General features: G+C 42.1%; 2 protein-coding genes across 11 annotated transcripts in view; both read right to left on the minus strand.

Moving 5' to 3' along the window:
- The window catches only part of LOC118232529, a 302,745-nt gene that overhangs the window by 283,319 nt on the left and 4,079 nt on the right, over positions 1 to 15,347 (minus strand). The gene's annotated exons all lie outside the window — the stretch shown is intronic.
- Positions 1,422 to 12,689, minus strand: LOC118227165. 10 transcript variants are annotated; one of them, XM_035417381.1, is made up of 12 exons: positions 12,421 to 12,689; positions 10,054 to 10,145; positions 9,639 to 9,742; positions 7,910 to 7,980; positions 5,235 to 5,325; positions 4,622 to 4,710; positions 4,267 to 4,324; positions 3,595 to 3,789; positions 3,088 to 3,117; positions 2,108 to 2,167; positions 1,983 to 2,020; positions 1,422 to 1,638 (listed from the first exon to the last, which is right to left on the minus strand). In XM_035417381.1, the coding sequence occupies exons 4-12, from the start codon at positions 7,910 to 7,912 to the stop codon at positions 1,588 to 1,590; spliced, it is 615 nt and encodes a 204-aa protein (XP_035273272.1). In that variant the 5' UTR covers positions 7,913 to 7,980; positions 9,639 to 9,742; positions 10,054 to 10,145; positions 12,421 to 12,689; the 3' UTR covers positions 1,422 to 1,587. The 10 variants fall into 10 exon arrangements, 9 of the variants coding, with proteins under 9 accessions (XP_035273272.1, XP_035273265.1, XP_035273257.1 ...); XM_035417374.1 differs by having other exon boundaries at positions 9,639 to 10,148; XM_035417366.1 differs by having other exon boundaries at positions 9,639 to 10,193.

The following is a 15,347-nucleotide window of genomic DNA, read 5'->3' on the forward strand; positions in this document are numbered from 1 at the left end:
AGCATCAAAATGCTAATGAAAGTTTAACCAGAAAAAACACGACACACCCAGCCTATATGTTTACTCTCATTTCAAACAACACCAACCGGTCCAATTCATTGCTGGGTTAATAAGTTTATTCTTTTCCATATGATCCTGGGCAGCTGTTTTACTACCAACAGACATGGTCATGTTTACGGTCATGATCCATTCACTGGTGTTTCATCATTTCACTAAAATTATGTATAGTACCCCGCTTAGGACAGTATATTGCACAGTGTGATTATCTCAAACAGTGTTCAAGAGCAGTGGTGCAGCTGCCCAGTTATGAAAAACGAATTAATTAATCGACAAATACTAAATTAACTAATTCCAGAAATGAATGGACTGCATTGTCAGTCATCTGACATTGTTGCTTTATACAGCTTGGATGTAACTTGTATTTTTCTCTGGTTCTTAATCCTCACCAGCAAAGCCTTCTAAATTAGGCAGTATGTCCCTGGAAGGAAAATGTCTGCACTTCAACTCCTCTGGATGGTTCCCCCAGCCGTCCGCCGTCTGGACCAATGAGAATGATTTGACTGTGACTGAGCGCAGTCAGACTAACATCACCCAGGGAGAGGATGAACTGTACAGCATCAGCACTGTCCTTTAGCCAGCATCGGGCTGGAAGTCACGCAGTCTCCACCTGTGCTACACCAACCCCGACACTGGAGAGAAACAAACTGACGTCTACCACAAAGCAGCAAAGAGCTCAGGTGAGAATGTCTGTAAGAATCAGGACTAAAGACCTGCTGCAGCTTCACTCATATACTGCACGTGCAGTTATACAGGAGTGTCGGTTCAGTGATGCTGATAATGGGTTGGAAAATGAATGTTGTTGATCTGTTATTTATTCGTTTCTACATGTTCAGCTCAAGGCCTGTGGCTCATTGACATTACAGTGATAGTAATCTCAGTATTTTTGCTGACTTTGTTGCTGTGGGAGTAAAAATGACCAGTGTCCCAGTGAAGGTAGGTGTAACCTCCCTTTCAGCTGCACAGTGACACAAAGCACAGTTCAGAAGTGAGGGTCCAGGTCCTGACTCTGAAACCTGCTGTCCATCAGCAATCCCCCACCAGCTCTGCAGAGCTTCAGCAACGTTGCGATGAAGAAGGGTGAGAATCATACCTCCCTGGCAGTGCAGGTGAACTTTTTAGTCTCAAAACTAACTACTGTCCAAGATCCAAGATTAAAAACATGCAGGGGTCCAGCAGACTATGTAAATCTTCTAGATCCTTCTAGAACTTTACCTGATATACTACTACGGCTGGACTGAATGCCCATAAAGTTTTAAATGATTTGTGTTTTTAAATAGACTTTATCTCTTGATATGGGATGTAATTTTTTTAGATTGGCATATGGCTTTTTAAGGCTTTTAAAAAAACATGGGATTGCAACAGGTGCTGATGCTATTTATTTATTGACTAAAAAGATACACTAATGCAAAACAAAGCAGCTTAAAATTCTAAAACTACAAGCAAGCCAGCTGAAGAAGCAATAGGGAGAGCCAAAAGTAGTTCAGGTTTGCAGTCTTCCAGCTTTATCCACCCGGCGACCAGGTTAACTCAGATGAGTGTAATCAGCAACCAGGTCATCAGATCCAAAATCAGGTTCCCCTGCAGAACCCAGACACATTCATGTAGAGACTCCAGAAAACAAGAGGATGTAACAATCACTATATTTCTATTGTATGGAATGCCATTATTTTTCAAACACTGTCTGCCAAACTTAATCTGCAATGTGAGAAAAATGCACGCTGTATTGTTTCATTTTAAATTAATTTTTAAATAATTTTGTTTTTACTGTACTTTTCCCTTTTCTTTGCTTGTTACATACACTATTGTACTTGACACAATGTTTTGTATAAATGTTTAAAAAAAAGAATTAAAAAAAGCTCTGTCATTGACACTTGCCAATTTGGTTCCACTGCAACACAGAATTGAGTTTTCAGTTTACTTACCTGTGTAACAAAAGGCAGCACCAGGAGCACCAGCAGACCTGAAAACACAATAGTTAGTCATGAGATGTGTACAGAGACACCTCTTGCTGCAAGGCAACAAATGCATTAAAAATCTAAATGTTCACCAAATGATTTGATCCTGGGGCTGTTGTTCCCCTTTGCCACTTCTGGTGTTGTTGGTTGTCCTGTGAAATATTGAACCAAACAATGACACATCCACATATTTTTAAACAGGAGACAGAGGGCTGTCACCTAAACACATACATATGATTTATTGCAATCTGTTACTGTAAAGAGAAAATCACATTTTTCTTTTTCTGTATTTTTCACCCAAGTTTGGTGTGATTAATTAAAATTTAGTGGCCTGCCTCACCCCTGCAAGCTCCTCTGTCAGAAGCAAAAACCAGCATCCACGTCCTCATGCAGTCCACTCACTGAGATACTGCGCTGGAACACTAAGGCTGCGTCCAAAATGACTCCCTATTCCCTATATAGTGCTGTCCTGCCGCTCACTCCCTATCTAGTGTACTACGTATTTTCCACTACATAGGGGAACAAGTGAGTCATGTGGGACACAGCCTAAGCGACTGGAGCAGCTGATGCTGGGAGACCTTTGGCCAATCAGAGGATTCCGGAATCCCAAGTGAACAATGAGGCCCTGAACTCCTTCCTGGAGTTGGTGTGTGTGTGTGTGTGTGTGTTTGGTTTGGGTTGGGGGGGGGGGGGGGTGCATTGCATGTGAGAAGTGTGTATATCTACCATTCACTGGAGTACATCTAGTAGTGAATATACAGAGTAAATGAAAAGTTAAGCCATGGTGGGTCTAGGTGTTTCATCTTTTCAGTTCCACGTTATGAATTAAACTTTTGTTCATATGTTGCCTAAGGAATGTGCCAGTTGTAGAATAGTTTTTGTTAAAAATGCAGCATTAGGAAAATGACTCTGTGGTAATTTATTTTATACATAAAACAGAAATGAAGTGTTGAAACATTTTGTCTTAAATTAGTATAATAGCAAAAGTGTTGCATATTATTTTATGCTATTGTGTGGATGTGTGCAGTGGATCTGTGTATCATTTTGGTGATTGTATATTATCTTCACTTACTCGTTTCTTTTACAAGGCATTTGGGTAAGTCTGGGAAAAAAGAAAAAAAAAAACAGGATATCATATTTGGAATATTGGAAATATGTGCCATTTCTGAGGGGAATCTGGGCTGTGTATGAAGCTAATTTTGGTCATTGTGAGAGAAAAAACAAACAAAGGCTGGGATTCAATTGCAGTTGTTCTTAATGGCCAATGACTGCCAAGTAAATGCAAGAATGTATACCTTTTCTTCATAAACTCATATTGGGAAGTTTCTTTTGATTGCTGAACTAGCCAAAAAATAAAAATAAAAATAAACTTTCTTTAAATTGTTCCACAAAGTTAAGGACAAATTTTAATAGAATCCCAACCAAAACGAAAGAACAATAAAGGCACATTTGCCACTAAGAAATGTTTTCATTACCAGCATCCCTTAACAGATGAGTTCCAGTAAAAAGAACAGAAATGATACAGCCTCTAAGCCCAACAGAATGGGAAAGCATGGCTGGTATCAGATTGATATCTCACCTGCCAGTTCAAATGGACGTCCGTTACATTTGCAGCTTAAATCGGCATCACAATTATACTCAATGTAGCTGCCGTCAATTCTGCAGAGATGTGTTTGATTGGTGGAGGTGCAAGCTGGTTCTGGTGACCCCCTCATTTTGAAACATTCAGGAGCATTGCACGGCGATTGCTTTTTACAGATCTCAGGTGTTGCTCCTGAAATAGAGGAAAAATATGTGTGTACACACACACACACACATTGTTACAAAAATGTTTTCTCAGCCATTTTATTTGAATGAAAGATTTTGTCTCTCATGTTTTTGAGCATAAAATGCAGCTCACATGCAACCTGTATTATTTTACACAGCCTTTCTTGTTCCTTTTTATTATGAAGGGTGCCCGCCATTTTAGAGGTGACTGTATAACACAATTATATCAGATGTTATGGTGTAAATGGAAATAATAGAATCAATAGCATAGGCTTATGATTCATTTTTACTTTGGGGGAGACATACTGCTGGACCACCTGATCTTGTGTAGTCAAACATCAACTCTCTATTAGTCTGAATCCTATTATTAACTGAATATTTAAGTGAATATTTAATCTGACTGAAATAGACAAATGTGCATATGTGGTATCCATATAATTCCAGTCACTCTGAATTGTGCTTAAAGATAAAAAGCAAACATTACCGATGAGATGAAAAAAAAATTGCAAGAGAAACCAGCACCAAACCAGCATTTTCCTGTTCTGCAAGAAACAATTTACACTTAATTAGTCTTGTGAAAGCACAAAGCTGTCTCTCAGCACAGTCATATGTTGTGGCATTAATTTTGTTTTGTTCATCTGACAATTAAGTTTAAGTTTTTAAAATATGTTTGCTCTTATTTATATTACATGTAAAAGCTGTCTTATCACACACAATGTATACATAGCCTGGTGTAATCAAAATACTTGAAACTGGACACACAAAAAAAGTTTGGGTTCTTTATTTGGAGTTGCTAATAAAACATTTAGCTATGATCGTAAAGAATCACATGAACTTACGCTACAATAGCCTAGCAGACTGCCGACTGATTCCGGCACCATCCTCAAAAGCCAGCTATTCTTAGTTATGATGCGTATTTTAAAATACACTGCAATAGAGGATGTTGATAATGTTGTTCACTCACATATGAAAGTGAAAAAGGAAATACATTAAAAAATGAATTGCCATGGAAAGAATCTTATTAATAATGGCATAAACAGACAATAGAGGCCTAACCAAAGTAGACAAAGCAATTAGCATATTTGCTTCATGGAGTTGGCCTCCGATTCTTTCCACATACAGAACATGAAATACCAACTTAAGCTTTTTATATTGGATCCAAATTAAAATACCTCTTTAATATTGGGACCCAAATTATAAATACGTAATTAATATTGGGACCCACATTAGGGATACATGGTAGTTTGAGGGACCCATCAAACACACATGCTAGCATAGCCCCCTGACTCATACCAAGATGCATCACAAACCCTTCTGCCATCCACTTCAGGTCCTGATGCATAGTTTAAAAAATACTGCAACAGAGGATGTGGATGCTGTTGCTAGCTCACTTATTAAAGTGAAAAAAGAAACAATAACTACACATATAAATTTGTAATAATTACAACTCACCTAAACTTGTGAGCACGTGTCCGCTTCCTCTGAGCAAGTGTGTCATCAATCTACATCGTTGCGGAAACTGTGAATCCAGCCGATTTACTTCCTACTTTTCGAAAAGTACAAGAGCCGTATATATGGTAATATTAGGTATATAATACTGAGTAAAATGAGAGTTTCTCTGTATCGTTTAAAAAACTCATTTTATATATGTGTGAGGACTGGCATAATAATTATACTTTTACTGTTTAATTGGAAAATTTCTGTAGATTTTATTAGATCACAATTCATCTTTCCTTCCCTTCATTAGATTTCCTGTAGCATTAGTGTTGTATGTATGTCCTTTTTAAATAACAAATGATTTTTTTGTTAGCTTTTTTCATATTTTTTGTGGTTGGGTGTTATTATCTCTCCTTGTGTAGTCCAGATCTGTTTTATGAAAATGGCTCCAGATCTGAAGTAGCTGGCTCTCTCCTCCTCTGGTTCTCTCCATTCTTCCTGATCCTTGGTGCTGCAGTCTCCCCTGATAAGAACAGGGGCTGCTTTCAGATCCTCTTTTCCAGATCAATCTCCTGTGTCCCAGTACCTTCCCTGAAGATAGTGGACATTTTGTATGAAGGAAAATAAAATCAAGTTAATCTACAACAGCCAGTCATCATGAATCAAAGTGTCTGAGTGTCTGCGGTGCGTAATTTTGGGAGGAGGACAGCGTCATTGACTCCAGACCAGATGGAACCTTGGGCGTGGTGGGGCAGCGGGTAGCACAGTAACCCTTCATCATGAAGGTCCCAGGTCCGAATCCCAGCCGGAGCCTTTCCGTGTGGAGCCTGCATGTTCTCCTCGGGTCCACGTGGGCTTCCTCTGGGTGTTCCAGCTTTTCACCCGCAGCCCAAAGACTTGTAGATTATGCCTCTCATACACTAGATGACTTTTAGACGACTAAAGTCTGGCACACTCACTCACATTTAACAACATCTGTCCAAGTCAATGGTTTTACTCCTAGAGGTGCACACATCTTAAGATTCTGCTAAGAATGGGAATCGTGGAGCTTCACACGTTGTAAGATTCCAAGAGTCTTTTGTTGATATTTGTCATGTTACCCTCCCTTTTCCTACCCAGAAACTCAGATGATAAACAGGAAGACATTAGTGTAAACTAAATATAGACTAGGCAATCTGTGAGAAAATTTCACCCAACCGAGGACTAATTGCAACAGAAATTATTTTTGTTGTATTCAGCTCATGAAAACTCCATGAAAATCCAAGTGGGGGAACATTGTCAAAATTGGAATAATTTGTGCATAGACCGGAAAACTGTACATTTTACTGATACACAAAAGTTTATCATTTGTTCTGGCCATATTAAATATGTATATGACAAAAAAATCTGAGCTCCAAATCATGTTTATTAGATGTTTCCTGTATTATAAGGAAAGCTGAAACCTGAAATACATATTTATTTGTGTAAATCTGCAATTTAATCAGTGTCAGTAGCGTTGTGCCAATTGACTCAGGGTGGGTATGTGCCCACCCAACTAACATGACCAACAAAAACAAACAATATTTTAAACATAGAATTGTGGCTAATATGTTCTAATGTTACAATTAATGGAAAGGGATGAGTTTTCATGCATACATCTTGTCCCTTCAGACAGCCATCGCACCCCATAACTTTATAACTCCGCAGTTCACATGTCGTTCATGAGTCCCGCATTGGCACAGGCAGCTGTCAGTGGCTTCGGCAAGGCACAGCGCAAGTTGCAGCTCAAACATGCAGACGAGTGGACAGGTAACAAGTAAGTATTCTCCATTTGTTATCCGACAGTTTGATAGAGAGACTTTAAAGATTATGGATAAATTGGGTAATTATTAACTGATAGTATGATAAACAGTCATTAGTTGACGGCAATGTATCATCTGTTACCATTCTAAGTAGGCTAATTTGCTTACGTGTGGACTGGCTAGGTACTATCTTGGCAACATTGCAATTTGGCTCACTACAGTCTGTGTCAATAATAACAATCCAATATATCATTAATAGTAGCTTATGTGTGTGTGTGTGTGTGTGTGCGCGCACGGTGTAACCTGAGCAAGCCATAATTGTATATTAGCGAAAGGGTCAACTGTAGACTACGCTATATTTTTTTTTTTGCGTATGTTGTGTGTATGTGTGTATTTTTTAAAAATGGGTAAAATGGTGCCTGTAATGTATATGCATTGGCACTGTATGTTTCGCTTGGTTATCCGTAGTTGAAATGCGTCAGTGACGTCATGTGGAATGTAAGACAAACGTGATGGTGAACTATTGGAAACCACTAGCTGCAGTAAAGCTCTGTTTCAGTTATAAGTTGTCCGTCTGATTTCTACCAAACATAACAGGGTGTCAGAATCAATCTAAAAGAATATAAAGAGACAAGAAAATGGCACAGTTACAGCCGCCGTCAGCTTTGAGCCCGCGAGGTAATCTTTCTGAAAATTGGAAAAGCTGGATTCAGCGTTTTGAACTGTTTTGCACTGCTAGCGGAATAGTAGAGAAGTCGAAAACTGTGCAATGTGCCACGTTTTTGCATGTCGCTGGTGAAGAGGCAATGAAAGTAAGCAACACGTTTGAATTCCAAGAGGGAGAGAAGGACAAAATCGCAGTGCTAAAGCGAAAGTTTAAAGAATATTGCGAACCTAGAAAAAACTTACCATACACGCGCCACGTGTTCTTCACGCGGGCACAAGGACCGTCCGAGACAATAGGTGCATATGTCACAGATCTGAAAAGCAAAGCAAAGGACTGTGAGTTTGGAGAATTGCAAGATTTGTTGGTACGCGACAGAATTGTGTGTGGCATAAGGAACGACCAAGTGAGAGGCCGGTTGCTGAGAGAGGCAGACCTCACACTGCAAAAGGCGGTTGATATTTGTCGAGCAAGTGAGATCACGTCCAGTCAAGTTAAAGCATTTAACGACGAAGTAGAAGTGCACAAAATCCGGACAGTCAAGTCAAAGAAGGACAACCAATACAAGGCAAAGACAGAAAAGGAAGAACACAAAGGAGCAAACTGCAGCAGATGTGGCTACAAACACGAAGTGAAGAAGTGTCCAGCCTTTGCTCAGACATGTAACTCTCTTCTGGCTGGACTACCGGCATCTGCCACCAGACCCCTGCAGCTCATTCAGAATGCTGCGGCTCGTCTGGTCTTCAACCTCCCCAGACACTCCCACGTAACTCCCCTGCTCACTACCCTCCACTGGCTGCCTGTTATAGCTCGCATCAAATTCAAAACATTGGTCCTAGCATACCAGGCAGTCAAGGGATCAGCCCCAGCCTACTTTCACAAGATATTCAAACCCTACATGCCAGCCAGATCCCTCCGTTCTGCTACCTCAGGACGCCTAGCACCTCCCCCTCTTCGCACCTGCACTTCCAGAACACGTCTCCTGTCTGTTCTGGCCCCACGATGGTGGAATGACCTCCCTGTGGAGGTCAGAACAGCTGAGACTGTGACCCATTTCAAACGACGACTGAAGACCCACCTCTTCAGGCTGCACCTCTCCCCACCCCTCCCTTCCCCCCTGTAAATGACTAAACTTAGGGTTGTAACTAGGCAGCTGTTTCATAGGTGACTTAGTTGATGCGCCTGTCTTAACGATTACTTGTATTTTTATTTATTTTTATTTTTCCATAGATTGCGTTGTTGCCGTTCTCGTTGTTAGTGTTAATCAGTTTAACCATCAGGGTCCAAGTTGAACTATGCGGTTGTTCCCTGTACTTGGACCGGTACTTCTCTCTAGGGGTTTCGTCATACTTGTTCCTGGTTATGGTTATACACTTTGTTGTACGTCGCTCTGGATAAGAGCGTCTGCCAAATGCCTGTAATGTAATGTAATGTAAGTCATGCCACAAGAAAAATCATTTAGCAAAAATGTGCAATTCACAGAGCTACAACAAGAAAATGCACGCAGTTGAACAGAGTGAAAGTTGTAACATGTTTATTGGCACAATTAGAGTAAATCAAGAGAAGTGCATTAGAGCTGTTAACACTTCAGATGAAAAAGATGATGAAATGTGGGCAGAAGATCTGAGAATAAACAGGAGGAATGTGACGTTCAAGCATGACACTAGTGCAACGTAATGTCAGAAAAAACATTCAGCTCACTGGATATTAAAGGAAAACTCATATCATCTAAATGCAAGTTAGTGGCATACTCAGGTAACAAAATTGCATCATTGGGCAAGAAATCACTCACATGTGAATACAAAGGACAAAAATACAAGATTGAATTTGAAATCATACAGCAAGATGCCCCAGCAATATTAGGAAGGACAACATGTCAGAAGCTAGACCTGATAAAGAGACGGTATGATATTGGGAAAGACAAAGACATTATAAAAGACTTTGATGATTTATTTTCTGGATTAAACTGTTTACCTGGACAGCACCACATACAGATTGACAGCACAGTCAAGCCAGTTGTACATGCTCCAAGGAAGATTCCAGTTGCTCTCAGGGACAGAGTCATTGATGAATTACACCTAATGGAACAGATGGGAGTCATCACAAAACAGACAGAACCGACTGAGTGGGTCAACAGCATGGTCACACACTGTAGTCACACCAAGGAAGATTCGCATTTGCATGGACCCAAGAGATTTAAACCGAGCAATAAAAAGGGAACACTATCCACTGCTGACTGTGGAAGAAGTTGTAACCCGCATGCCAAATGCAAAGTATTTTTCAGTATTGGACACCAACCAGGGATTTTGGCAAATCAAACTTGATGATGAGAGCTCCAAGCTGTGCACAATGAACACTCCAATAGGGCGCTACCGCTTCCTGCGTTTACCCTTTGGAATATCATCAGCATCAGAAGTGTTCCAGAGGTCCGTGGCGCAGATGATAGAAGGCCTGGAAGGAGTCGTCAACATCATTGATGACCTGCTGGTGTGGGGAGACACACCAGAGGTTCACAGGTTAGTGAAGCTGCTGGAGAGGGCCAGAGAAAACAACCTCAAGTTAAACAGAAACAAATGCAAAATCAGAATGACAGAAATCAAATACATAGGCCACATTCTCAGTGCCAATGGATTGAGACCGGACAAGGAGAAGGTGAGAGCAGTTGTTCAGCTACCACCACCGGAAGACAAACAAGAACTCCTCAGATTCATGGGCATGATACAGTATCTCGCAAAATTCATACCCAACCTATCAGAAGTCAGCGCTCCATTGAGAAAACTGCTTGAGAAGGACACTGAATGGCAATGGGAGCAAGCCCAATGGAAAGGCTTTGAAGAACTCAAGAGGCTGGTCACGAATGCTCCCACACTGAAGTTTTATGACGTCAATGAGCCTGTAACGCTATCAGTAGGCGCAAGCTCAGAAGGCACTGGCGCAGTCATACTGCAGAAGGGTAAGCCTGTTGCATATGCATCAAGTGCACTCACTGACTGCCAGCGTAGGTATGCGCAGATAGAAAAAGTATAGAATATAGTCTCAAGGTCACATACAAGCCAGGCAGAGAACTCCACATTGCTGATGCTTTAAGCTGTGCTTGGCTCAGAGAAACGGAAAAGGATTTGTTGGAGGAGGACCTGGTAGTAAACTGCATTGCACGCCAGCTACCCACGACAGAGGAAAAGCAGGAAGTGTGCAAAAGAATGACAGCAAAAGATCTGGAAATGCAGGCATTGAAGAACACCACTGCAAGAGGATGGCCAAGGGAAATGGGTGCAGTACCAAAAATAATACAGCCATACTGGACTTTCAGAGAGGAGATCAATTATTCAGATGGACTGTTGTTCAAAGCTGAAAAGCTCATTGTCCCAAAACAACTCAGGCAAGAAATGCTCAGCAAAATACATGAGTCACACCTAGGAATGGTCAAGTGTAAAGCTAGAGCAAGAGACATCCTATACTGGCCGGGAATGACCTCTCAAATTGAGGAAATGGTATCTCAATGTGCGGTGTGCAACGAGCACCAAAATAGCAATCCGAGAGAACCACTACTTTCCCACACACTGCCAGAACGACCATGGGAGAAGATAGGCACTGATATCTTTCATTACAACGGATCAGAGTTCCTGCTCTGTGTAGACTACTTCTCTAAGTACCCAGAAATCAGCAAGCTGACTGAAACAACCAGTCGAGGTGTCATCAATGCAATGAAATCCATATTCGCAAGGCATGGCATTGCAGACCTTGTCATATCTGACAACGACCCACAGTATGCAAGTGCCGAGTTTAAAGCCTTTGCAGAAAACTGGGAGTTTAAACATGTGACATTCAGTCCACACCATCCACAATCGAATGGTCAAGCGGAGAGAACAGTGCAGACCATTAAGAACCTGCTCAAGAGGTCACAGTGCAGCAATGGTGATCCTTACATTGCGATTTTAGAGTATCGCAACACGCCACTGGAGGGCATAGGGCTGTCACCAGGGCAGCTATTAATTGGACGACGTCTGAAGTCAAAACTTCCTACCTCTACATCATTGCTTACCTCTGAGAACGCATCTCAGGTGTGCAACAAGCTGAAAGTAAACAATGCTTTTTTTTTCTCAATGTTTCTCGGAGTTCATTTTTGGAACTAAAGACTACCCCAGGTTTTGTTCACTGGACTTTGCCCTGATAAGGATTCTGTCCATCCATCCATCCATTATCTATACCTGCTTATTCCTGGTCAGGACCACGGGAAGCAGATAAATCTATCCCAGAATGCATTGGGTGAGATGCAGGAACACTCCCTGGACAGTTTGCCAGTCCATTGCAGGGTACACACACCATTCACACGCACACATTCATACATAGGGGCAATTTCCGATTCACCTAACCTGCATGTCTTTGGACTGTGGGAGGAAAACTTACCCGATTAATTGAATGTTTCACCATTAAAAAATGAATGAAAATAAGTCTACTCGAGCCTGATGCGACTTAAGGGGTTAATTTAGCAAGCAGTCTAATGCAGAGTGACTTTCATTGCGAGAGAAAATAAGCACGTTCATATGATTTAAATGGGTAACAGTGCCAGACCTGGGTAACATTTCCATACTAGCGAGCATATGTGCAACATAACTAAAGCACTAATGCAAGGCAAGTATGCTGACCATGAACGGAAATGTAAACCCTGAAGAAGGTTTGAACACAACCTGAGCAAAGGACAATCACTGGATTCAATCCCAACTGAAATGCAAGCATCTTGTTTTGATGGACTTACCAAACTTTTTCTGCATTTCTTCCAAGGCCAAGTCCAAAAGCGTGATGCTGGAGGCTGATTCTACATTTGCAGATGTGTAAAAATGAGTATGGCTGCATGTCCTTCTTTATAAAAGGCCACATTGGAGCGCTCCCTTTCTGGGTTTCCATCACTTCCATCACACACGGGCTGTCCGTCTGCATCACCACACTTCGCATGTCCCCTATGACTAACTGCTCCTCCTCTGGCTGCGAAACAGCCTAACCCTAACCCACTGCCCCTCACTCTGCCCCTCCCCCTATCTATGCCCCTCCCAATACCCCTCCCCATGTCCTTCCCCATGCCCCGCCCTCTATCTATGCCCCTCCCACTGCCTTTCCCCATGGTATTCCCACTGCCCCGCCCCCTATTTCTTCACCTCCCCATCCTCGTCCTTCCCTTTCTTGTTTTTGCTCTTCAGTGCCACCTGTGAATAGACCACGTCGGCCCCTCGGCCTGCGGCCCCATCCCAGGCATCCTGGCCCTGTGTCTCCACGGGCCGGGGGGAGTGCTTGATCGAGGCGTAGTGCACGGCTTCCAGCTCTGCCCTGTTTTGGCCCCCTGCCCAGGGCGGTGTCTGTGGGTCTGTCCCTCCCAGCTCTGGGTCCCTTTGCTGGCTGGTTACCACGGTGTGGTTGGCGTAGATGGGTTCTTCTGCTGCTGGGGGGGGACTCTGCAAAGCAAGCGTGTTTACATTTGTAACAGTGTGCATTTCTCAACTGCTCCTATCTGCGACCTTCTGGCTATGATTCACCTTCTGGTGTGTCCGTGTGTGAGTGCATGTGTGCATGTCTGTAAGTGTGTGTGTGCATGTGTGTGTGAGTGCGTGTGTGCATGTGTGTAAGTGCATGTGTGTGAGTGCGTGTGTACTTGTGTGTGTGCATGTGTGAGTGCCTGTGTGCATGTGTGTGAGTGCGTGTGCATGTGTGCGTGTGTGTGAGTGCGTGTGTGCATGTGTGTGTGCGTGTGAGTGCGTGTGTGTGTGTGCATGTGTGTGAGCGCGTGTGACACAGGGTTCAGACTCACCACATCTGTCAGTGTGAGCCCTTCCCTGTCCTTTCTTCTACTTCCAGAACACTGGCTGTCTCTCTTTTTCCTAAGAATAACACACAACATCACTGACAACATGTGACACACACCCCACACTTTCCTTAAAATCACTATGTAGAACCATTTTACATTTTAAGCATTCAGTCAATCATCGGTTTGAATGAATGCGACATGAGGGGCGACATAGCTCAGGAGGTAAGACCGATTGTCTGGCAGTCGGAGGGTTGCCGGTTCAAACCCCGCCCTGGGCGTGTCGAAGTGTCCCTGAGCAAGGCACCTAACCCCCAACTGCTCTGGCGAATGAGAGGTGTCAATTGTAAAGCGCTATATAAATGCAGTCCATTAACCATTTTACCATTATAGATGTGGAGAGGTGGTTCCACAGGTTGATCGTTTATATGTTACGCATATTAAAAAAAAGATTTCCGCAACGGCTGCACTCGTGTATCCTTGCTGAAGCGTCCGCCGGGTGCCCCCATCGCTCCTCGCACCTCCACTTGGGCCTTTAGCGGATTGGAATGTCCTCAAAGATGACAAACCTTCGATCGATTTCCAGGTCACGCAAGGACCGATGAAATACGGACTGATAGAGTAAGTGTTTGGAATGGACCCAATGAACGGGGGGAAAAAATGAGTGTCCCGAAAGCATCCACCAGTCTCTGTTGGTGTTGTACTTTTGGCTGTTACCAACTCACTCTGAGGAGCTCGTATGTTTTTTCAGGAAGTTAAGGAAGCATCACAGCCATCTTATCACTTTATAATTATCTCTGTTTCAGATTAGATCCGTGGTTCTGACCCTTGGTCTTGGGGATCCACTGTGTATGCTGGTTTACATTTTTAACCACAATTGTAAACCCCAAATTTTTACCAAGTTGTTTTCTTTATTAGGTGCTTTTTATGTTGAAAGGGATTATTTACCTTCATATTGATTCACCACAGCCTTTGATGTGATCAGTTAAGAAAACAGCCACATCTTTTCTACAATATAGCACAATGAGGACAATGTGAATATGAGACAATTATTTGTCATGCCGTCCATAGCTATGTTTACGTACTGTGGAGTAAATATTCACACTAAACACAAAAAGCCCCTAATTAAGAAATATTAACAGCTTGTTTTTGGAACAAAAACCAGCATACACTGAGGGTTGCCAGGATAAAGATTGAGAACCACTGGATTAGATGACCAACATACCATTTACAACCATCCCCCTCCACCCCCCAGATCAAAATGAATTAATTTGGCCAGTGTAACTGGTGAAAATGGACATTTGCATACAAACCAGCGCTGCAGGGTTGGAATGGCCTGCTTTTTAACAGCCGTCATGATGAGGCATATAATCATCATGGCACCAGCAACAGCACCAGCACCAATCAGCAACAAGGTAATGCTGAAACCTGAACAAAGGACATTTCCGTTGAGAACCAACGAACAGGCTGGAAAATTTATAATTTTTTAAACAATGACCAGGGCCCTGTTTCACATATGTCTCTTAAACAATCCATGGAAAAGTGGTGATGTGGTGAATAATATCACGCTATTATTATTAAATATCTTGTTAATTAAATTCAGGCATACTTTGTTTCATGAACGTGAATTATGATTTCATTTGTAAATCTAGGATCTCAGATGAAACACACACCAAAAAACAGGATTGCACTCATCATATAAAAAATGTTCCCTTCTAAATGCTCTCACAATGACAGCTTGTTTATTGACCTCTTACAGTACGTTAATTTCGGATGTTGTTGTGTGTGTGATTTGCGCAGTGTGACATAGGCTATGTCCATGTAATCCAGCTATCTTGTTTGGGTTTAGGACTCAATTCCAAGGCAACTTACTTCACTGAATAGAGTTT

Source organism: Anguilla anguilla, chromosome 1, assembly GCF_013347855.1.
Source record: "Anguilla anguilla isolate fAngAng1 chromosome 1, fAngAng1.pri, whole genome shotgun sequence".
In the NCBI taxonomy this organism is placed as follows: domain Eukaryota; kingdom Metazoa; phylum Chordata; class Actinopteri; order Anguilliformes; family Anguillidae; genus Anguilla; species Anguilla anguilla.

Bases quoted from the DNA above. Each gene is read 5' to 3' on its own strand.
- LOC118227165 (XM_035417381.1), bottom strand. The intron at 3,790-4,266 runs GTAATGTTTGCT...CCTCTATTTCAG, and splicing joins ATTTTTTTTTCATCTCATCG to GAGCAACACCTGAGATCTGT. The intron at 2,021-2,107 runs GTGAACATTTAG...TTGTGTTTTCAG, and splicing joins CCCCAGGATCAAATCATTTG to GTCTGCTGGTGCTCCTGGTG.